The sequence below is a fragment of the Mauremys mutica genome, chromosome 1 (genome assembly GCF_020497125.1).
Source record: "Mauremys mutica isolate MM-2020 ecotype Southern chromosome 1, ASM2049712v1, whole genome shotgun sequence".
Taxonomy (NCBI): Eukaryota; Metazoa; Chordata; order Testudines; family Geoemydidae; genus Mauremys; species Mauremys mutica.
Window position 1 is genome coordinate 328,016,075 of NC_059072.1, and position 24,266 is coordinate 328,040,340.

General features: G+C 46.4%; 1 protein-coding gene across 1 annotated transcript in view; it reads left to right on the plus strand.

Moving 5' to 3' along the window:
• ALKBH8 (alkB homolog 8, tRNA methyltransferase) overlaps window positions 1-24,266 on the plus strand; it is a 91,066-nt gene that overhangs the window by 35,938 nt on the left and 30,862 nt on the right. Inside the window, exon 8 of the mRNA XM_045018584.1 lies at window positions 13,803-13,909. Within this exon, the coding sequence (XP_044874519.1) occupies window positions 13,803-13,909 (107 nt within the window). The remainder of the gene's footprint in view (window positions 1-13,802; window positions 13,910-24,266) is intronic.

Sequence of the window (24,266 nt, forward strand, 5' to 3'; positions counted from 1 at the left end):
TTCATTCTCCTTGCTATTTTTGGAAGATCAGTACATGGTGCATGAAATGAAACCCCTGTCGCCTGCCACAAATTAACAGTGAACAAGCTGAACTTTAGGGCATTAGAAAGTCATTATCTTTAGCTGTTGCATTTCAGTAATATTTCAGTTCTGGAATTCAATAAAGAAAGCTAATTTCATCTCCTCAGTGATATCTATTCTCTATTGTTATAGGAGTCTATTTTAGAACTGTGATGAATTTCATTTAAAGGTTCACACATACAAATGAACCCATCATATGATAAAATAAGAACCAGTCACAATTAGTCTTTAAGCAAAGAAGCGAGCTTAATTTGTTAAGCTCATAGTGTGGCATATTATTTCTCATGGATTTAAATTGGTCTTTGATACTATCTCAACACATTGTAGCAAATGGAGTATAAAATCGATCTGCCTTTGCACTGTCTTTTCAAAGCTGAGCAGTTTGCATGCTATAGTATCTTCTGTGTCCGGTTTCGTAATCAGGGTCTGTTTCAGCAGTGTTTAGACTTTTACGGGTATATCCTCAGCCGGTTTAAAGTATCAGAGCTCCATTGACTTTGATGAAGCTCTGACTGTGTGTGTGTGTGTTATATGCCAGTTCCTTTTTGAAGTGCACTCCAGCTGGAGCTATTACATCTGTGTTTGGAGTCACAGGATGGGGAAGGGGTTCTGAGCCAAGGGACGGGTGTGGGGAGTTAAGTGTGGATTCTAAGCAACAAGGGAGGTTGATGAGCCTGTGGAAGGCCATTGCTCCAGCATGTGGGGAATTTGACTAGAGCTCTTGTCCTTTTGATGAAGGAAGAGGAACTGTTGGAAGGAGCCAGGGGTTGATTGTGAGGCTGAGAGAATGGATGGTAGGAGAGAGAGAAGAATGAGCACCCTTCCTTCCCTGTTCCTTGTCCACTTTCCACAATTTTATCTCTGCCCCCACTACCAGTGCCCTCCCAAGGCATCCACTCCTCATCTTCCCCTTGATACCTCAGTTTTTACTTAGAAAATCTGGTCAGACCACAGCAGTGAGAAGGGTTCCCTGCTGCTTACAACTTCTCACACACCCTTTTTTTTTTTTTGTAGATCAGCCACTAATGCTGGTATGGATACAGCTTATCTATTCATCCAATCTTTCTCGGCTGGGGACTTTAGAGTGGGTATGTCAGGAGAGCTCTGTGGAGAGCATTGATTCTGTTGGAGATGAACATGGTTTTGTAAATTGTTACTTGTGTCTTTGTTATAGGTATCTGTCTCTTTTACTTTGATTTTTTTGGTGATTTTTCTTATTGATTGTCACAAGGAAATAGACAATGAAAAGTACAAAAAGGTAAATGATGTACAACTTGTATGTATTTCCAAATGCTTCCCACGATTTCCGATAGAATCATGCAATTTTACAGCTCATCAAAACTGTGAGACCAGACAATACTACACAGACATAGCATATTAGAGTAGGGGTTTCGGTAATAAAATAGAAGATAATACATGAATAAGGAGAGGAGGGAAGGAGGGAGGCTAGGTGAAATGGACATCTGCCATTCTTTGAGCATCTCAACTTTTTTATCCAAATGTATCTAGAAATGGGGTTCAGATTTCTTTGAGTTCATATAATTGAACTCTGCAGTGATAAGCTGTTCTTTCTTTGGCTGGCTATTTTGATTTCCTAAAATCCTCTCCCCATTGAAGTCAGAGGGAGTTTTTTACTTCAGTGGGGCTAAGATTTCACCCATGGAATATAGGATGATTTATTACTGTTTTTATTATGATATAGCCTAGTGGCCAGGGCCCCATTGTGCTAGGCACTGTGGAAATATATAATAAAGGCACAGTCCCTGCCCCAAAGAGCTTGCAATCTACGTGTAACAATATAGACAGCAGGCGAATAAAGCAAAGTATAAGGCAGAAGAAAATAGAGAGATACAGACAGATGGATGGGAATAGTTCAAGGAAGCAATGAGACAGTACTGGTCAGCATGATATCCAGTGGTCTCAGCATACCAGCTGTGTAGCTGTTATGATGTTTTTTTTTTAACCTATTTAAAATGTTACATTTCACAACTTTTCATGCATCTATGGTACTTTTTGAGACGTGGAGAAGAACACAGCTACGGCATGAAGTGGATAAAGCAATCTCCCCAAATGAGTTTAAAGAAATCTATTTCAAAGAAAGTCATGCTGTGTTTGAATTATACTTCACTGCCCTGTGAGACAACATTGGCCAAGAAGATGGCTTTCATTATTTTTATGGTCTCTGTAGGGAGTACGATTTTGGTTGCTAAGGAATGACTTTACTTTTGTGTGGCTTAACTGTTTTTGTATATGTAGGGCCAGATTCTGGGCCCCCATATGTCCCCTCTGCTCAACGCTGCAGCACAAAGAGGACATAAGGCTGCCCTACGAGCCCACTTGGTGATTCCTGTTGCCTAGGGGTATCCCTAGATGCTATGCCACCCATCTACTGGAAGGGGTGTGTGTGTGTGTATCTTGTGCTCTGGTAACACACACCTTTGAAACAGCTCCTGCGGGGCCATTACAAGCTGGCATCAGAGACGTGTTAATCTGTTTACAACCACTGGTTCCAGCTAGGCCAGTTTAGTCTTTCATCCGGCTGAGGTATGGACATTGAATACTATGCAGTTTACTGCGTGGAAGTTTTAGATGCAGCATGCTGGGTACATGGTGGTGTGGCTAGAACAGTCCCAGGGGATGGGGTTGCAGTTAAGACAGGGCAGGTGGAACAAATCTGGGGTCTCCTGGGAATCAATCCAACTGGACCCCTTGTTTATGAGGCCCAAAATTCATTCCTTCTCCCCAGCTACCTCAGATTCCTATGCTAATCTTCGGAGGGGCAGGAGATTCAGACTCACAGAGGTGGGGAAGATAGGGGAGGTTTCCAGAGCAGCTATATGTCTTTGTGGAGAGAGGGGACTCCTTTTTCTGACTAACAGGGAGGAGGATGAATCTGCAGTCTGCTCTAGCCAGCGCCATAAAGCACAGGGAACATATTCACTCTCATGCCGTTATAACAGATACTGCATGGCAGTGGTGCAGGAGCAGTAAACATCAAATTAGTATTTCATCCTGTCCCTGGTGCGGAGGTGGTTCCTCACATGCCATGGGCCACCTATTGCTTCAGGTCTGGCAGCATTTTCTGAACCCACGAAGGCCCATTCACCACATTCTTTGTCCAGTATTATTGTCAGTTTAATTATTCCTTAAATCGCCTGGGGGATCTAGTTAGGGGCCCAGTGTGCTGGTGCTGTACAAATTAGTAAAAACAAAAAGACAGTCCTTGCCCAGAAAACTCTCAAATTAGAATGATAACAAGGTTCAGTAGGTGGACAACCAGATAGCTGGGGTGGGGTGGGGACAAGGTTACAGCAAAGATGGGTATATTTGCATACATTTTATAGACTCAGTTAGATGGCAGCTACCAGGTGTTGGGCATGTTTTCACTTAATTCACGCACACGCGTGCACACACACACACACACACACACAGACAGAGTGGCGTTATCATTTTGTAAACTCTGAAGTTCTATTATTCGGACAATAAAGGTCCCTGGGCAGGCAGTAATTTTTGCAAGGAGAAAAAGCTTGTCCAAGTGTCCTTAGACAAAGCTTCCCCTAACCCCACAGTTGTATACCTGTTTCTACTCTGGTTGGCTGCCACCTTTTGTCTCAGAGTTGGCACTAGGTGAGTGTATTTAAATTACATATACACTGTGCCAATATAAGTACGTAAACTCACGTGCACACCAAGTCATTTTACATATGAATATAGTAGCAAGGGTTAGTGATATCTATTGTGTAATAAAAGCATAGTAGTTTGTAAGTAAACTGTGAGACCACTGAAGATGTAATAAGTAAATTATTATTTATTATGTGTATTACTGTATTGCCTAGGATCCCTAGTCATAGACCAGGACTCCATGGTGCTAGGTGATGTACGAACACAAAACACAAAGATAGTCCCTGTTCTAGAGAGTTTTACGGTCGGGAGGGATAGCTCAGTGGTTTGAGCATTGGCCTGCTAAACCCAGGGTTGTGAGTTCAGCCCTTGAGGGGGCCATTTAGGGAAGGGATCTGGGGCAAAAATCAGTACTTGGTCCTGCTAGTGAAGGCAGGGGGCTGGACTCAATGTTCTTTGGTCCCTTCCAGTTCTAGGAGATAGGTATAGATCCAATTATTATTTTATTATTATATATAAGCATAAAACAAGAGACAATAGATGGATACAGACTGACTGACAGGTAGTAAGGAAACAAGACGACAATACTGGTCAGCATGCTAGGAAGTGGTCTCAGCACACCAGCGGCCTAACGTTTAAGTTTTTTGTAGACATCACAACAAAGGAGAATTTGAAGGAGGATAGTGAGATAGCTTGGTGGATATTTGTGGGGAGTTCCTCCCAAGAATAAGAGGCAGCATGGGAGAACATAAGAACATAAGAATGGCCCTACTGGGTCAGACCAAAGGCCCATCTAGCCCAGTATCCTGGCTTCCGACAGTGGCCAGTGCCAGGTGCCCCAGAGGGAACGAACAGAACAGGTAATCATCAAGTGATCCATCCCCTGTTGCTCATTCCCAGCTACTGGCAACTGAGAAAGCATAAAGATGCTAGTTTGAAAATGTAATAAATGGGTGATGCAAGCTAACATCACAGGTCCATTGGAGATGGGAGCTGACCTCTCAATTCTAAATAAGAGATGACACAGATCCTGAAGCGCCTTGGAAGTAAAGGCAAGCAGTGTACGTTTGATGCACTAGAGAAGAGGGAGCTAGTGGAGGGATGCAAAGAGAGGGGTAACATGGCCAAAACAATGGGCTAGGAAAATGATATTTGCAGAAGCATTCTGAGTGGAAATGAGGGGTGCAAGACTGTATTTGTTAAGCCCAGAGAAAAAGATGTTACAGTAATCGAGCCACAAAATGATGAGAGCCTGGATGGGAGTTTTAGCTGGATAGATGGATAGGAAAAGCCGTATCTTAGAGATGTTATGCGGAAAGAATTGGCATGATTTAGACATAGCCTGAATTTAAGGACCTAGAAAAAGGTCTGAGTCAAAGATGTAGGCCTGAATGACAGGCAGAATGGTGTGATATCCACAGTGATTGAGAAAGGAGGTAGTGGGGAGGAAAGATGAAGAGCTCTGTTTTAGTCATGTTAAGTTTGAACTGATGACTGACCTTCATGAGGCATAGGTGCCAACTTCCCTGCTTTCCCTTGGGTGCTTGACCCCCCACCCTTTGGCCCCACCCCCACTCCACTCTTTCTATGTGGCCCTGCCTCTTCCCACCCCTTCCCCAAAGTCCCTGCCCCCACTCCAACCCCTTCCCCAAATCCCCGCCCCGGCCCCTGAGCGCGCTACGTTCCCGCTCCTCCCCCTTCCTCCTAGCACACCGCCAAACAGCTGTTTGGTAGCGACTGGGGGAAAGCGCTGGGAGGTAGGCAGAGGAGTGGAGATGTGGCGCGCTCGCGGGGAGGAGAAGGAGGTGGGTCGGCGGGTGAGGGGAGCGTGGCTGCCAGTGGGTGCAGAGCACCCACTAATTTTTCCCTATAGGTGCTCCAGCCCCAGAGCACTCACGGAGTCGGCGCCTATGCCGTGAGGAGATGTTGGAGCGACAGGCCAAGATTTTAATTTGGACAGAAGGAGGCAGGTCTGGAATAGCGAGGTATGTCTGTGAGTCATCAGCATGAAGATGGTCATTGAATTTGTGTTTGTGAATGAAATTACCCAAGATAAGCTATAGAAGAAGAGGACCAAGCACTGAACCCTGTGGAACCCCCCACAGAAGGTGGGAGAGCAGGCGAGGAAGATCCGCTGAAGGGCATGCTGAAGTAGCAATTAGAGAGAGAGGAAGGGAGCCAATAGAGAACAGAGTAACCGAGGCCAAAGGAGGACAATAGTTCAAGAAGACAGGCATGGGTTACTGTGACAAACGTGGCTGATAGGTCAAGGAGGATGAGAATGGAGTACTGGTTCTGACCTTCAGTGGAGTGCAAGGAGTGGAAGCTGGATTGGAGAGGGTCTAGGATGGAATTGGAGGAGGGGAACTCGAAGCAGTAATTGTAAAAGTGTGTTCAGTGATCTTAGAGATGGAAGGAAGAGGGGCAGTAAGTGGAGAGGCAAATGGGGTCAGGAGTGTTTTAATATGGAAGAAACTAGAACATATTTGTATTGGGAGGGGAAAAACAGAGGAAAGTCAGAGGCTAAGGAGAAGAGTAAAGGAGGGCATGAGGGTGGGCACATAGGAGATCAGGTCATTGTGATACAATGAGGTCACTGGGGCAAGTGGAGGAGTTAAAGCAGACAAGAAACTAATGTGTCTGTAACAGGGGAGAAAGAGGAGAGAGCTGTAGGATGGGGGTGGGAAGGATATACATGTCAGTGAAGTATATTTCCTTCCAGGACATAGAGGTTTAGACTGGAGTAAATGAAATGCAAGACTGAGGAGATGGACACATTGAAATAAATGCCATGATTCCTCTTTACTTCACTGAGGTCATTGGCATGTCCTGCATGACAGAATTATGATCTAGTGCTCTCACCGCTGAACTTCACCTCATTGGAAAGCATAAGAAGCCTAAATTATCAAGAAAGAAAGCTGATGGAATGGATATTTTTAAAGGCTCGCATACATTCAGCCTTGTCATAGGAAGATGCAGTTCCACTGATGTCAGCAGAATAGCGCACACCTTCACGAGGGCAGAAATCCCCCCTAAAGCCGTGGTGCCCAAACTCTTCCTGTCGTGGCCCCTCCCCCACCGACGACGGAGCTGGAAGGAGAACTGGAGATGGGGAAAGAGCTGGGGCTAGAGGTGGAGCTGGCCTGGGGGCGGAGCAGGGCTGGATGGAGCTCTCTCTGCACCCCCCGTGGGGGCTGATCCAGGCCCTGTTGCATCCCGCTCCCGAATGTTCCTCCACACAGGGCCGGCTCCAGGCACCAGCTGAGCAAGCTGGTGCTTGGGGCGGCAGGTTCTACGGGGCGGCAGTCCGCCCAAGCTTAGGGTGGCACGGCCGCTTTTTTTTTTTGGTTCACCCATCCGGCTGCCATGTAGGGGGCGGAGGAGGGGAGCGGGCTGCGCGCTCCGTCTGCCCCAGCCGGTGCCAGGTCTGCAGCAAGCCCGGCAGCCCACGTCCTTCCCTCCCCGCCGGCCGGAGCGGCGCGGAGCCCGCCCGGCAGGTGATGCGTCGGTCGGGGCCGTGTGGTGAGCGCCCCGCTGAAGCCCTGGCTGCCCCCGTTTTGTCTCTTCCCCCCGCTCCCTCCCTCTCCCCTCCGCTAACCGGGGCACGTCTGCAGCACAGGGAGTCCCCTGCACCCTGGCTCTGGCCACGCCGCAGGGGTTATTTTTTGTTTTTTTCCCCTGCTTTGCCGCTCCGGCTATGCCGTTCCCCCCCCGCCGCCGCTTTGCTGCTCCGGCCGTGCTGTTCCCCCCCCCCGCCCCCGCTTTGCTGCTCTGGCTGCCCCCACCACCACTTTTTTTTTTTGCTTGAGGCGGCAAAAAAGCCAGAGCCAGCCCTGCCTCCACACCACCCACAGGGAGTGCACCCCACCATTTGGGGACCACTGCCCTCAAGTGGTAAAATATTGCTAAGAAAAGCTAGGTCAGTAGAAGAAATAAATTAAAGACTAAACCATTAAACTCCTTTAGTACACAGAAAGCAAGTGGCTGAGCGCAGAATTAGAGAGGCCCTTTATTAAAGGATGAGAGTGGGAAGTTAGTGAAATGAAATAAACTAGATACTGCTGAGAACCTGACTGTGTCTTTGTTTCAGCAATCACAGAAGGAGCTGAAGGTCACATTCTGGGGCTGGATCACACTTTCCAGAGGGGATTAGGTTATAACTGTGGTAGAGGAGAGAGTGAGCCAATGAAATGATTTATCTCTTCACTACGGGAATGGGTGTTCTCTCATGCAAAATTCTAACATCAGATGCTTTGAGGCTTAGCACAGGGAGCTGCTTATGTAATTGGGAAGCTGGGAAAGCAGGAGGGCCTGACGAATTACTTTCCAGCATGCTGAAGAAATAAGAGCCTTGGAAGAAGAGATAGTGAGAGTCTTTAGCATGGCAGAGGTGGCATGCGATTAGTTGGTTGGTTTGTTTTTTAGTAGCCTACTGATGATGTGGAAGTTTGGAGAGGATGAATGATTGGTGAATGGGAAGCAAACACATTACAAATCATAGAATCATAGAACATCAGGGTTGGAAGGGACCTCAGGAGGTCATCTAGTCCAACCCCCTGCTCAAAGCAGGACCAATCCCCAACTAAATCATCGCAGCCAGGGCTTTGTCAAGCCTGACCTTAAAAACCTCTAAGGAAGGAGATTCCACCACCTCCTAGGTAACTCATTCCAGTGCTTCACCACCCTCCTAGTGAAAAAGTTTTTCCTAATATCCAACCTAAACCTCCCCCACTGCAACTTGGGACCATTACTCCTTGTTCTGTCAGGACTGCAGAAAGATGGGCTATTGCAATGGCAGACCATTTGGTGGAAGTGTGACTTTAGAGATTAGGAATACTAATACTCTGAACTTCTACCTCACCGTCCAGCCAAACATCTCAAAGCGCATTACCAACATGAGTGAGTTCAGTCATGCAATATGCCTTTGAAGAAGGGAAGGAGTGTTTATCCTCATGCTATCTTTCATTCCTCATGAGGAATACTGAGACCCTGCAAGGCCAGTGGCCAGTATTCACTGCTGCAGTCGGATACCACAGAGCGCAGCAGAGTCGGAGCTGTAAGGGAGATAGTTGCAGCTGCCTGATCCTCTGGTCAGTTCTGCACCAGTCCCAGCTGCACCAGCTAGTCACGGCTCCTAAGGAGCCATCTGCTAGCTGTGCACAGAGGGAGCATTCAAGGGGAACCCCCCGCGGGGAAGTTGCAGCTGCCTTCCATTCCCCTGGCACCACCCAAATCTTGCAAAGGGAACAGAGCAGACAGAGAATCTGGCTCACTGAGTCATTTGCTTGGCACAGAGTCCAGGATCATAGTATCCTACCCTACTTGTTAACCAAAAGAAACGCAGCATAGCTATCAAGCAAACACTAGCTGTGTAAGATCCTGAAAAACGATGTTTTTCGTTTAAATTAAATGATGCCAATAATGTATTTGAGATTATAATGGTTTGAAAATCAGTATAATGGACTACACTTTAAGAAGAGATTAACAAAACAGGGTGGTATAAGCAACACATGGTGACGGTTATATGAAACGAAGTATCAAAAGAAAATTCTGCAGCATTTTGAGGGAAAACTGAACGCACTTTTTGGTGAAAGAAAATCTATTAAGTACTTATCTGACTCCCATCAGCATAGTATCTATGCAGCTAAGTAGTTAGTCGTCATTCATACGTTTTGGCATAAATCAGATAAAGTGTTAGCCTGATTTTTTTATTTTTGGGGGGGTGTACTGAGATTTTGAGGATGAGAAGTGATGAGGCATATCAACTTCATCATAGTTTCATATCCAGACCATGTTCAGATTCTGTGGTCATGTGTGCAGCATAAATACCTGGATAGATTAGATAACATGTTTTTCTAGATCTGATATAATTTTAATTTATTTTGGTGAAATGACACCTTCCCCTCCCCCTCATATTCTAGTGCTGCTCAGAATTCTGGTGCTGAGAACTTGCGTAAGCTGACATTTAATGTGCTCTTTGCATTTAATCACAAAGCACAGTACAAACAGTAATATTTTAGGCATCAATCTTTTGAGTGACTCTGTGAAGACAGACTCCAGAACTCACATGGAACCCCACTGTTTCGCTGGGGCATGGTGTGGGCATAGGGGTCTGTTCAGGCAGACTTATTTGCAGGATTGGGCCATTTAGTTTCACAGCAGCCTTGTGAGGTAGGCATTATTTTACATTTTGAGAAACAGAGGCACAGAGAGGTTATGTGGCTTACCCTATGTCACTCAGCAAATCAGTGACAGAGCCTGGAATAATATTCCATATTGTCTGACTCCCCAGCCCAGTGTTTTAGCCACTAAACCATGCTTGCCAGAAAGTTTTAGATTAATATTGAATATAAATTACACCAGAGTCAAATCCCAGAAAAGTAGGAAGTTATTCCTTCACAGCCAAGAGTGAAATCCTTATTGGCATTATGTATGTCCAGTTGCATCATTCCTTATCCACCTTTGGACAACTTCTCCCTTTCTAGAGTCCTGAACAGTTATTCACTTCTGTCCTCGTTGCCTTCCATGAAATACGATGTCAGCTCAGCGGCAGGGGCAGCACAGAATTCTTGTACTCTTTTTTATTTCATCTTTTTCTCTTTTCTTTTTCTTTCTTGGCATTTTCCTATATTTTATGTAATAGGAAAAGTGTTCAGGATGTAGGTGTCTGCTTTGCTTTGATGTTTAACCATCTTTGAAAGCTGTTTACTGATTCATATACTCCATCATCATGAACATTATCCCTTAAATAACCTGGCATCATGACGTGGTATTTACCTCTATAAGGGGATATTTTTAGCTCCTTACGTATCTTTCAGGTTTTTGGTGTGCGTAGAGGCATGTATTTTTTTCCATAGAAACAAAGAAAGATTGTAAAAGGTGTATAAGATCAAAGCATCCAGCATTTTTATCAACAGCTGCCATCCCCAGTGAGGCACCGTGGGCTAGCTGGAAATTTGATCTTTATTGGCTTTGCCACCTCAGATAATAAAGAAAATGGGTAAAAAACAAAAATAGTAATTGGAAATAGCTCCTGTGTAGCAGAACTGTCATGAAGCAGATTGATTCAGTGGTGGCCGAGTAGCTTTATTGATTGTGAGTCCTTAGTGAATTAAAAAGAGGGCCAAATGACTTAATCTTTCCTTTTTGTGTGTCTGATGGTAACAACTGAATGTTCTGATAGGCTAGAGACACACAGAAGTGTGGGAATGTTATCTACTTCAGTCAGCAACAGTTCTTTCAGAGATGAGAAGATAGGTCTTCAAAAATTCAGCAAGGTTAAATGTTCTTTACTGTACTACAGTCTAAGAGTGGCAGAAATTATGTTGTTTAGGTTTTTAAGTCTTCAGGTCTGATGATTCTAGGTGGAAACAAGAAACACTGACATAGGAATTACAGTCCCTTCCTTCAGATGTTCATAGTGTGTTCCTAAATTTTGGCTCTTAGTCTGACCCTCAGATTTGTTGCTAAGACAAAAAAAGTCAAATTATTGTTTGCTCTAGGTCAGGGGTGGGCAAACTTTTTAGACTGAGGGCCACATCTGGGTGGGGAAATTGTATGAGGGACCGAGGCAGGGGTTTGAGGTGCAGGAGGGGGTGTGGGAGGGGGTCAGGGGTGTAAGTAACTTACAGGACTTACCGGTACTGCTGGAGTCCTGAGGGGAGGCGTGGCCTCAACCGGAAGAGGCGGGGCCTCTCAAGATTTAAAGGCCCTGGGGCACTGGCTGTGGCTGGGAGCCCCAGGGCCTTTAAATCAACCCAGGGCTCCCAGCTGCAGAGGTGGCTGGGAGCCCCCGGGGCTCAGGGGCAAATTAAAGGGCCTGGGGGTCTGACCGCCACGGAGCCCCGAGCCCTTTAAATCCCCCCCGCAGCTCTGGCGGCTGAGCTGGGGCCGGGATTTAAAGGGCTTGGAGCTCCCCGGGAGCTCCAAGCCGGGGAACTCCGAGCCCTTTAAATCCCGGCCCCAGCCTGGCTGCCGGAGCTGCGGGCAGGATTTAAAGGGCTCTGGGCTCCCCGCAGCCGTGGGAGCTCTGAGCCCTTTAAATCCCATCCGCAGCCTGGCCGCCGGAGCTGCAGGTGGGATTTAAAGGGCTCTGGGCTACAGGAAACTACACTACAGGATGCTTACAGGAAACTGCCAACTGATAAGTGTGAGGGTGGGGGTTGCTATTTAGTTATCATAGAATCATAGAATATCAGGGTTGGAAGGGACCTCAGGAGGTCATCTAGTCCAACCCCCTGCTCAAAGCAGGACCAATTCCCAACTAAATCATCCCAGCCAGGGCTTTGTCAAGCCCTGCATGTTATGCTTCAGAACCATCAAACAGTGCAAAACCAGGGCCGGTGCTTCCACTAGGCGACCCTAGGCGGTCGCCTAAGGCGGCAGGATTTGCAGGGCGGCATTTTGCCACCCTTGGCAGAAATTTGGCAGCGGGGGGTCCTTCCGCTCCGGGGCTTCGGCGGTAATTTGACGGCGGGTCCTTCACTCACTCTAGGACCTGCTGCCGAAGTGCCTCAAAGACGCGGAGTGGAAGGACCCCCGCCACCGAATGCTCAGAGGAGGAGTGCTGCCGCCTATGGTGGCAAAAACCCTAGCGCCGCTCCTGTGCAACACAGGTGACCTGTAGCCATGTAAGCTTATTCCTATTACACTCCACCTCCCTCTCCTTTCAATGCTGTGGTTTGTTAAACTCATCAGTTCTTGTCTGAGCTTAGATCGTAAATTCTTCAGAGGAGGGACCCTGTCATTGTATGTGTTCCTACAACCCTTGGCACAGTGGTGCCTTGATTGTGGATGCTACCAGAACATGAACAACAATGAGCTCTTCCTATGTATTTAAATGCCATTATAGATTTTCCCAGTGTGCACTGGTGATGGTGTATTTTAAAGAAAACTATTTCAATTGTTAATTTGCAGCTTTTGAAGAAGAGCATATATATGACAGTCTCTGCCTCACATTTCTTTCTTTCTTTGCTAAGTGACTGATCACTGCACCATTTCATCTTTGCTAAACTTCTGTATGTCCATAGGCTGGACACGGCTCAATGTGTTTGGATTCAACATACTATAGAAAGTTATTTTTTTTTTAAATCTCACACTTGGTAAGTTACAAATCAGGTGGCAGCACTGGCCAGTACAAGACACTCAGTCTCCAGCATAATTGGAGACATTGCCTCTCATATGTTTTTGTCCTCCTTTCTTTCAGGGTAAGTCTTCTCTTACCTAGCTTGTTTAAGTGCCATCTGTCTGCCTTGCTCCTTATCTTCCTCATCAGGGCCTTCCCCAATTTGAAAAATGTGTACCAGTAAATCCAGGGAGTAGGCAGCCAGGAACAAAATAGGGTTGCCAAATCTCATCATTTTGTTCCAAGTTTCATGATATTTGGTGCTTTCCTTAAAGCCTCAGTTCCTGGAGTTGCTTGATTTTGTGGAATCTCAGCTTTTGGTGAGGGGAAAAAAAAGTCTCTTATCCATAACCATAAGGGTTAAACTTGAAAAGTCTGACCCAAATACACCTTAATTGTTCAGAAACCAGAAGGTAAACTACAAGAGGAAGGGATGTCCCAGTGGTTAGGGCTTTAGTTTGGGACTTGGGAGACGTGGCTGCAATTCCCTACTCTGCCACATGCTTCTTGTATGTGCCCTTTGGCAAGTCACTTAGTGTCTCTTTGCCTCAGTTTCCCATCTCTAAAATGGGGATAATAGTGCTTCCCTACCTCATAGGGATGTTGTGAGGATAAATACATTAAAGACGTTGAAATGCTCAGATGCTGCAGTGAAGGGGGCCATATAAATACCTTAGATAGAAAGAATTTATTTTTTAAAGTCTGGACACTTAAAAAAACAAAAACAAATCTCATGTTTTTTGGACCCTGCCTCAGACTTTTGAGTGCTTGAAGTTAGCAGTAGTGAAGGGTGGAGATGTTAAGGGCTGTGGGGAGACCTTGAGGCCCTTGCTTCTCAAAGAAAGAAGTGGCTATTCCAGTTGACACTGGCTGAAGATCTGGCCCAGCACACTTTATTTTGTCTGCACAGTGCCATGCCCTTTCATGGGGCTGCATAAATACTAATCAGTCTGAAGGGTTTTGTCTTTGTTTTCAGATTGTAATGGATTTTAAGCACCCAGATGGCCGTACAGTGGCGGTTATGGTGCCTCAACGGAGTTTGCTGGTGATGACTGGAGAATCCAGATATCTGTGGACTCATGGGTATGTGCTGAAACTCCGACGTTAACTGCACGACTTACATAAAATGGGAGATGAATAGAACTTTCACACCGCCACTTAATGTACTATATTTAAATCTGTTCTGAAGGAAATGGACTTGAATGATATAATTAAATATACATGATTCTTCCATCTGTTCAAGGTGTGCTCAGACCAAGTGAAAAAGCAGGGGGCTATAGGAAATCATTTGCAGCTCCCTGATTCAGAGCTGCAAAGAGGTAGTCCTGACTTTCACCACTGGCATAAAATTGCTCAGAGAGCCTTATGCTGGTGAAGGATTGGGTATAATAGAACTCCAGTTTACACCCGACCTCATCCAACCCATGCCTGACCCCTGACACATCTGCCTCCCCTTCCCTATGCCTGGGTTTGGGTTGGAGAGGGGTTTAGTTCAGGAGACTGTGGAGCCACCTCTGTCAGCACAGGGGTTGGGTCCTTCTACCAGCTATCTCCAACTGGGTTAAGGCCACTTTTGACTGCTTATACAGCACAAAGTGGCCTTAACAAAGTGGGGTTCCTGCAGGGGGGATTTCCTGATGAATGCACCTTGAGGTGTTGTTTATTATAGAGGTTAAAGACATGCTGTTAAAATCATGCACAACTGGGAAACACATATGACAGGAACTTAGGGCTTGGCTACACTTACAAGTTGCAGCGCTGGGAGTTACAGTGCTGGTCATGCAGCTGTGTAGGGCCAGCGCTGGAGTGTGGCCACACTGACAGCTACCAGCGCTGCAGTGTGGCCACACTTGCAGCACTTTCCAGCGCTGTATTGAGAGGTGCATTGTGGGCAGCTATCCCACAGAGCACCTCGTCCCGTTTTGGCGCCGTTTTGGCGCTGAGTATTGTGGGAAGGGGAAGGAAGTGTGTGGGTCATTCCGCTTCCTGTTCCAACGCCCCGTGGTGCATCGCTTCACATCCCAGCATTCTGTCTTTCTGGCAACGTTTGGCGCCATTGTGAGTGTCTTTCTGCTCTGTGTGTGAATCGCGATTTCTGTGGGAAATGGAGCCCGAGCTGCTGAGGACTGTGCTGATGAGTGTCGCCAGCACAACACGTTTGGCAGTCGAGCTATTCCTTCAGCTCCAAAGTGACAGTGAGGAGTCTGACGATGATATCGATATCGATTCTCTTGCCGCGTGTGACACTAAAGTGCTTGTGGCATTCACGGAAATGCTCAGCACCGTTGAACGCCGCTTTTGGGCTCGGGAAACAAGCACTGAGTGGTGGGATCACATCGTCATGGAAGTCTGGGATGACGAGCAGTGGCTGCAGAACTTTCGTATGAGAAAAGCCACTTTCATGGGACTGTGTGCTGAGCTCGCCCCCACCCTGCGGCGCAAGGACACAAGATTGAGAGCTGCCCTAACGGTGGAAAAGCGGGTGGCTATTGCAATCTGGAAGCTGGCAAATCCAGACAGCTACCGGTCGGTCGGGAACCAGTTTGGAGTGGGAAAGTCGACCGTGGGAATCGTTTTGATGCAAGTTTGCAAGGCAATTAATCGCATCCTGCTAAGAAAGACCGTGACTCTGGGGAGCGTGCAGGACATTGTGGATGGCTTTGCACAAATGGGTTTCCCTAACTGTGGAGGGGCAATAGATGGGACGCATATTCCTATTCTGGCCCCCCCCCCCCCACCTGGCATCAGAGTACGTTAATCGTAAGGGGTATTTCTCTATGGTTCTCCAGGCGCTTGTGGATCACCGCGGGCGTTTCATTGACATTTACACAGGCTGGCCTGGAAAGGTGCATGATGCACGCATCTTTCGGAACAGTGGCCTGTTCAGGAAGATGCAGGCAGGGACTTTTTTCCCAGACAGGAAGATCACAGTAGGGGACGTCGAAATTCCCATTGTGATCCTTGGAGACCCCGCTTACCCGTTACTGCCTTGGCTCATGAAACCCTATACAGGGAAGCTTGACAGGAGCAAGGACCGGTTCAACTACAGGCTGAGCCGGTGCCGAATGACTGTGGAGTGTGCTTTTGGCCGTTTAAAGGCACGCTGGCGTTGCTTGTATGGGAAGCTAGACTTGGGGGAAAGCAGCATCCCCGCGGTTATATCCGCTTGCTGTACCCTCCATAATATTTGTGAAGGGAAGGGTGAAACATTCAGTGAGGCATGGACCACCGAGGTTCAAGTCCTGGAGGCTGAATATGCACAGCCAGAGAGCAGGGCTAATAGAGAGGCCCAGCACAGGGCTTCAAGGATTAGGGATGCCTTGAGGGAAGAATTTGAGGCTGAAAGCCAACAGTAATGTTTGCTGCCTTGCATGGGAGTGAATTGCACTGTTTACACTGTTATTCTATTATCCCTAAAATGATTTGCAGTGCCTCTTTCTTTACTGGGCTAAGGTATCTTTCACTATCTGCTATAATAAAGACTGTTTTCAAAGCCAAGAATTGTTTTATTGAAAAGAAAAAAACTTCCTTGACAGACAGACACACAACATTTCATGAACACAAGAGGGAAGGGGTGTGGGTTGGTGAACTGTACAGTCACAAGTTTGCATATGTCCTGTCTGGAGTGCTGTTTAACGAATCCTGCACTTCAGGGTGCATATACTGCATGGTGATGGGGGTTGAGTGCAGAGGGTAAGGGTGGTGGTAGGTATCAGGGCTGGTTGGTGAACGTACAGGTGTTGGAGGCAGCTGGTGGTGGTAAGAACCTGAATGCTGGGGAAAGGCGGTTTGAGCTGACATTGGGGCACAAGGCAAAAAGCTTTGGGACGGGGGGGCTGTGGGGCAGCACGGGACTGCTCTGCCTGCATGGCTACGATAGCCTTGAGAGAGTCCGCTTGGCTCGACAGGATGTCTAGCAGCTGGTTTGTGCTTTTCCTCTTTGCCACAGCGTTTCTACGCCAATGTCTCTGGCGGATCATGCTTTCCTTCTCTCGCCACTCCTTCAATTCCTTTCTCTCTGCAGCAGAGTGATGAAGAACAGTCTTCAGCATGTCCTCTTTGCTCTTTCGGGGATTTTTTCTCAAATTTTGTAGCCTCTGTGCTGTGGAACATCTGCTCACTCCAGGAGTCAAGGTCACTGTAGAAACCCAGAAATGAAACATTTAACAGGGGCAGCATTGTATCCACTATCTCCAGACATGAATTGTTACACTGAGGGAGTTCGCACTTTTGCATTCTTTTACCACACGCATAACACAACAGAAGCCACGAAATGGTGAGTTAGGGGTGCTTATAGAGGGAGAAGTGGGGCTTGATTGATAGAGGGGAACTGGTTGCTTCGGGTAATCTGGAGTGATAGAGGGGTTGAGTGAAGATGCAGCTGCAGGGGTGATCTTCACTATCTCCCTATCTCTTCACTAAAGAGTCTCCCAACATTTTTCACAGGAGTTAATCCTGGAAGATGTCTCCCTGCTGCGAGTCACTAGGGGACAGCGGGAGGCTCTTTTACAGCAATGTGGATTCCGCCCGGGACCCTACGCGGCTTGCCTGTGTTCAGAAATGATCCCCCCCCCACTCGCGGAACAGTGGCGCGGACGCGTCAGCGTGACTGGGACAAGAAACACAGTGGCTCTCCCTATAAACCTGCGCAGGCATATTGCCCACGCTCTGGCTGAAACTTTTGCTGAGATAACTGAAGCAGATTACCGCGACGTGATAGACCACATCAACGGGCTATTCCACATCTAGAGGCTGGCATGCATGCAGCCATAACCCCCCTTCCTCTCCAGAAACATTTCCACCCAGAAAATAAAAGCCGCTTACCGTTAACCCGCTCCTCTGCTTGTCCTTCTGCAACTGCTGGCTGCTGCGATTGGGTACTTTCCTCCTGGCTTGAGAAAAGCTCCTGGCTGCATGCCCACTCTGGGGTGTCTTCCCCCATACCAGTAGCTTCACTCGTGGTTTCCTCCCCCCCCGCCGCCGCCGCCGCCTCCGCCTCCGCCTCCGCCTCCGCCTCCTCCTCCTGTCCCCCAGCCTGCTCAGAAGTGTCCATCGTTATCCTGGGATTGGCAGTGGGGTCACCCCCAAGTATCTCGTCCATCTCCCTGTAAAAACGGCAAGTCGTGGGGGCAGCTCCGGATCGGCGATTCCCCTCGCGGGCTTTGTAATAGGCACTCCGCAGCTCTTTAACTTTCACCCTGCATTGTAGTGCGTCCCGATCATGGCCCCTATCCAGCATGGACCTTGATATCTGCTCAAAGATATCGTAATTCCTACGGCCGGAGCGCAGCTGTGCCTGCACTGATTCCTCCCCCCAAACACTGATGAGGTCCATCAGCTCGCCATTGCTCCATGCTGGGGCTCGTTTGCCACGTGGAGGCATGGTCACCTGGAAAGATTAACTGATTGCACTCCACACCTGGCTGCAGCAAACAGGAAGGAGATTTTTAAAATTCCCGGGGCATTTAAAGGGCTGGTCACCTGAGGCAAGAGCAGTAGAGTGCAAACTGATGAGCAGAGTGGCTGAACAGGAATTCTGGGATAACTCCTTATTCCCTGGAGGACACTTAAAGCGCTGGTGAGTGTCCACACCTGCTGAGCAGCGCTGGATCACCAGCGCTGCACTCCTTATACCCCTGCCGGGATGGGTTTTCAGCCAGCGCTGCAACCAGGGAGTTGCAGCGCTGGTTGTGCCCTGCAAGTGTGGACGGGGTGTAATTGCAGCGCTGGAAAGCCTCCACCAGCGCTGCAACTTGTAAGTGTAGCCAAGCCCTTAGGAACATAGAAATCAGCATATGGGATCAGATCATTTGTCTCCCTAGTCCATCATACTGAATGCTCTGGGCAGTAAAGCCCTTTCTTTATTGACAGAATAGATCCAACAAGCTGATCAGCAATATGAGCTTCTTGCACTGTCCTCGCTCAACCTTCCTCTGCAGGGATTGTCTCTAGCCAGGGTTAAGAATATGGTTTACTTGCCATGTCAGCAGAATCCCTCTCCTCACTGTTGAGACTTACAACAAGGGTGCCAGTTGTGGTGGATTTTGTGCTGTGGGCACGTGTCAACTAAGAACCAGACTGAGATCACTGGTTCATTTCACACGTCTTCAGATGATCAGTCTTTTGGGTCCACAGACTCGGGCCAAATTCAAACCAGGGATCCCAGGAATTTCTCCCTTGAGGCAATAATTCCAGGCTAGGCTTTTGGTGTACTTTGTCCACCTTTCCTAAAAATGCTTTGTCCTACATTTTCAAAAGGATCCACATATATTTTTTGAAAAAGCATTTGTGGGCCAGATCCTGAGCTTATGCAAATTGGCATAGCTTCATTGATTTCAGCATATGCTTAGGAGGCAAAACACCCACCTCATATATCTTTCTAGTTGTCTCTGCTCCCCTTAGTTTCTTTGCTCTCAAATGCCACTTGATGCAATCAATAGAGCAATGTCCATTTGCACCAGATGAGGATCTGGCCCTTTGTGTCTAAAATGGACACTTTCAACAGTTGGTGCTTCATAGTAAAGAAACTAAGGAGGAGAGTAGACACAACTAGACAGACATTTGGTGTGGTGTGTAGCCTTCCAGTGAAGCATGCAGTTGCAGTCTCCACAAAATTAGATAATTGCCATGGAAGCAAATGTAGTCACTTCATTTGCAAATATAACTAATCGTGATGTATTTAAGATCATCTGTATTGCTTTTTATCTACTTCTTACAAATCAAATTACTGAGAGCAAGAGGTTCAATTTTGAAATCATTCTGGAAATGTTTTCATCGCATGTACTTGGAGGCCAGGGAAATTAGAGACTTCATTTAATCCTATTAACATCATAGATAGGGAAAAGTGTTATTTTTTTCCCTGTTTCAAAAGGAGCTCTTGTTTCTGAGAGCAGCATAGGATTAAAGAAACAAATTAGACAATATCGGAAAGGAGATATGGAGGATAAAGTACTCATTTTGCCTTGTCAGTACAATTAGCCTTGCACTTCCTTCAGGGTTTTTCATTTTGGTTCCAATGGGTATTTTTTTTGGTTGAGTACAAATGCATAAGTTGGTACAATGGGCCACCACATGACCCCACAACAGCAGTGACTTCAGTGGAGCTAGGCTGACGTACACAAGCTGGCCATGCAGCTGGAGCTGTGCATTCTCAGAGGCTCCTCCCTTCTGGCTCACAGGTAGCTGCTTCTCTGTAGATTTCAGGCTTCTCTGGACTGCCTTATTAAGCCTTCCATTTCCAGCTCTGCCTCATTACTCCTCTCTGGATCTGTGGAAGATCCAGACAGGAAGTTAATTTGCTGCATTCTTGTTTTCAGCCAGGGCACCCCAGTTTTCTCTATGTTGCAGGATACAAGAGGCCACTTCATTGAACGTACCGATAGAGGAGACTGTGTACATTAATGAGCAAGAGGTACTCCTGGGGGAATTCTGCGCATCTGCGGATGAGCAGAATTCGTCTGTCCCACATAATTTTGTATTTTCCTGCATAAAATACATTTTGCCTAAGTGCTGCAGTTCTGTCTTTTGCCCACCAGAGGCGACTGTGGTGCCAGAACAGTGAGCTGCATGAAAGCAACTGGCCGTTCTGGCACCACAGCGGCCTCTGGTGGGAAAAAGGCAGAACTACAGCATTTCTTAAGCAAAATGTATTTTATGCGAGGAAAAAAAAATTCTATGCCCAGTGCTTCAGAATTTTCCCCAGGAGTTGAAGTTCCTCACAGCACCCTGCCCGTGGAGCCAGGTTAGGTCAGAGTGGGGCACACAGTGCTACTGGGGAGGACACAGAATGGTTAGTGTGGGGGACAGACTGGTCATGGGCTCAGGAGCTGTGGGGTGACAGCTTTGCCTGGGGACGGGGTGCTGCAGAGACCCATGGGGATGAGGGGTGCAGGGACAGGGGCAGATGTGTCTGACTGAATGGGAGAGCCCTGGGGTCAGCTAGGGTCTGCATGGGGGAGGCTTCCCAATTCCCTAACAATCCCACCCCCTGCAAAGAAAAAACCTTCTCTCACTTACATCCTCCAGGTTCTCTCCTAGGGTCCTTTCCTCTCCCTCAGCTCCTCCATTATGCCTGTTTCTGACAGGTGCAGGAAATACAGCTCTGTATTGTCATTTAAATTAATTACTCAACTTTCTGTATTAATATACCTAGTAAAGAACCTGTTTGTCCAAAAAAAAAAAATTCCCAGAATCTTTTTTTTTTATCTGTCTTGCTACAGCCATACTTGCTGACAGATATTTTGAAATAAATTACCAAAATAATTGAAACTGGCATGATTATATTGTATTATTTTAACAAATAAAATATGCAGAATTTTGCAGAATCTTCAAATATTTTGTGCAGAATTTTTATTTTTTTGGTGCATAATTCTCCCAGGAGTAAAGAGGGAGCCCACCAGGATGTAAGCACCAGAGCAAAAACACTCTCCTGGTTTTAAAAAAAAATCTGATCATTTGCATGTGACCTTGAGCAAATTTCAGAGGTTCACTGTGCACCTGTCGTCTCAGATAGGTATATATACAGATTGGATGGTGCGAGTGTTACTTGGAAAAAGTTACAATAGAAATTAGAGATGATGAAGAGATTGTTGTGCTTTGCAAAAAGATATGAATAAACTATCTCCTCGTCTGATCCCAACAGGGTTAAATTCAGCTTGCCAGCATAGAAGTCAGTATTACATCGAACTCCTCTCCTGCTGAGAATCCAGTACTCACTTTGAAGTGAGAGTTCTGAAGGGGCTTCAGTACGAGGCCAGTTCCTCAGAGACTAGTTCTTTTTATTGAGGAAATTTTTATATTAATCTCCTTGATAATGAAGTTCAGGAAATGCCTCAGTGTAACAATAACCACTTTGAAGTGCCGAGCTATTTCCCTGAAAGGTCTCAACTTTATTCCGAAGTTTCCCGCTTTATTTTGCATGAAAGCCATGGGAAAGCACATGTGGATGCAGCTATGTCCCCCTTATCTCCACATCCTCTGCTTTGCTTCCTCATGCTTTTCCCATGATTCTGTGCTTCCTGTCACCCTACAGCCAGGTCTAGCTTGAATAGGGCTGTGCAAAATTCCCATTTTGGAACCTCTTCATTATGAAAGCCAGAACTTTTCACAGAGTTGTACAAAATGTTTTGTTGACATTACCCCAAAACAAACTGAAAAACAAAAATAATTTCATTATCGAAATCTCACCTTGCTGAAATGCCTCTGCCTCTCCATTCTTCCTCACAAGACCTGGGTCAAAGATAAAAGAAAATGAAATCACTGCAGGGGCTTCATTGCCAGCCCTCCTGGCTCCTGTCTCGCCTGTTTGATATGTCCCTTTCTTTCTGGTGGGCTGGTGAGGTTTACTACTGTGTCCTTCAAACCAGTGGTGTGCAGAATTACATCCTCATTAGTCATGTTTTACAGAACTGTCATGTTACTTGGCTCACCTACGGCAGAGGGCTGGAAAAGCAGGGTTGTTGCGGATCAAGACTGATATTGATAATCTTTAAAAATGTTCTTCTAGAGACATCTTTCATCTTCTCTGGCTCATAGGATAGGGATCTGGGAGCAAAATAAACAACCACCAAAAACAGACCCTGTGTGTGTGGGGGAAACTGTAATAAAAATTAAATTTCTCAGTAAGTAGCGAAATCCGCTGACTCCCGTTGTACCACTCGCTTTCCCTTTGGAGTCTAATTCTTTCTGGGTTGCAGTGGAATAGGTTGAAAACCCTTATGACACAGTCCTAGAGGGCTGGATTGGCACCTTGCAGTCCAGCCAGAGTAAGGGGCTGCACACAGCTGTGTGGCCTCAGGAAGAGGCAGAGCTTCTGAGGGTCACAGTTCTGTCCCTGCTTCCCCCTTTGCTCCATGGAGGAGCTAAACTTGTGCCAGCCTTTTCCTTAGTGAAACTCACTTCTCCCTGTGTGCCAGTTTCAGTGCTGGCCAGCATGTTGGTGGGGTGGAGTTAAGGTTTTATCTTTCCCAGAACACTTGTATAAAAGAGGGAGTAACAGCCTCCTGCTCTCCTACCACAGGTCTGGTGATGTGCGAGCCTGCACATGGGAATAAGGGGCCTCCATAATCCCCTTAATCCTGTGCATTGTTGGGTTCACTGGTGAGCCCATAGAACTTCATAGAAAAAATTATTCTATCATAAACTTCTCTAGCATGGTTCAAAAAATCCTATGTAAATGATCTCATTTTCAATTACAATGTATAGATTGAGTAATTTCGCAGTTAAATGTCTATAGAATCCTATTCATTTTGTCCCTATTCAATACTAGTCAAGTCTTGCTATTTCATAAGAACATAAGAACATAAGAACATAAGAAAGGCCGTACCGGGTCAGACCAAAGGTCCATCTAGCCCAGTATCTGTCTACCGACAGTGGCCAATGCCAGGTGCCCCTGAGGGAGTGAACCTAAAAGGCAACGATCAAGTGATCTCTCTCCTGCCATCCATCTCCATCCTCTGACGAACAGAGGCTAGGGACACCATTCTTACCCATCCTGGCTAATAGCCATTTATGGACTTAGCCACCATGAATTTATCCAGTCCCCTTTTAAACATTGTTATAGTCCTAGCCTTCACAACCTCCTCAGGTAAGGAGTTCCACAAGTTGACTGTGCGCTGCGTGAAGAAGAACTTCCTTTTATTTGTTTTAAACCTGCTGCCTATTAATTTCATTTGGTGACCCCTAGTTCTTGTATTATGGGAATAAGTAAATAACTTTTCCTTATCCACTTTCTCAACATCACTCATGATTTTATATACCTCTATCATGTCCCCCCTTAGTCTTCTCTTTTCCAAACTGAAGAGTCCTAGCCTCTTTAATCTTTCCTCATATGGGACCCTCTCTAAACCCCTAATCATTTTAGTTGCTCTTTTCTGAACCTTTTCTAGTGCTAGAATATCTTTTTTGAGGTGAGGAGACCACATCTGTACACAGTATTCGAGATGTGGGCGTACCATGGATTTATATAAGGGCAATAATATATTCTCAGTCTTATTCTCTATCCCCTTTTTAATGATTCCTAACATCCTGTTTGCTTTTTTGACCGCCTCTGCACACTGCGTGGACATCTTCAGAGAACTATCCACGATAACTCCAAGATCTTTTTCCTGACTCGTTGTAGCTAAATTAGCCCCCATCATGTTGTATGTATAGTTGGGGTTATTTTTTCCAATGTGCATTACTTTACATACATAGGGCCCTTCATTTTTGGTGTTTTTTATTTATTCTTTCCTGGGAATTTATTGGTGTTTATTACTACTACAACAAAAACAGGTGAAAATCAGTTGAAAAAACAATGATTTTTCAGGGTAAATATTGGGGTTTATTCAGTAAATTAATGCTTTGATGAATGGAATTCATTGTGGTTTGCTGCAGAACTAAAACAAATTCAAAACACAATGCCATCTGTGAGTTTAAGAAAACAATACATCTCTAATCCCCA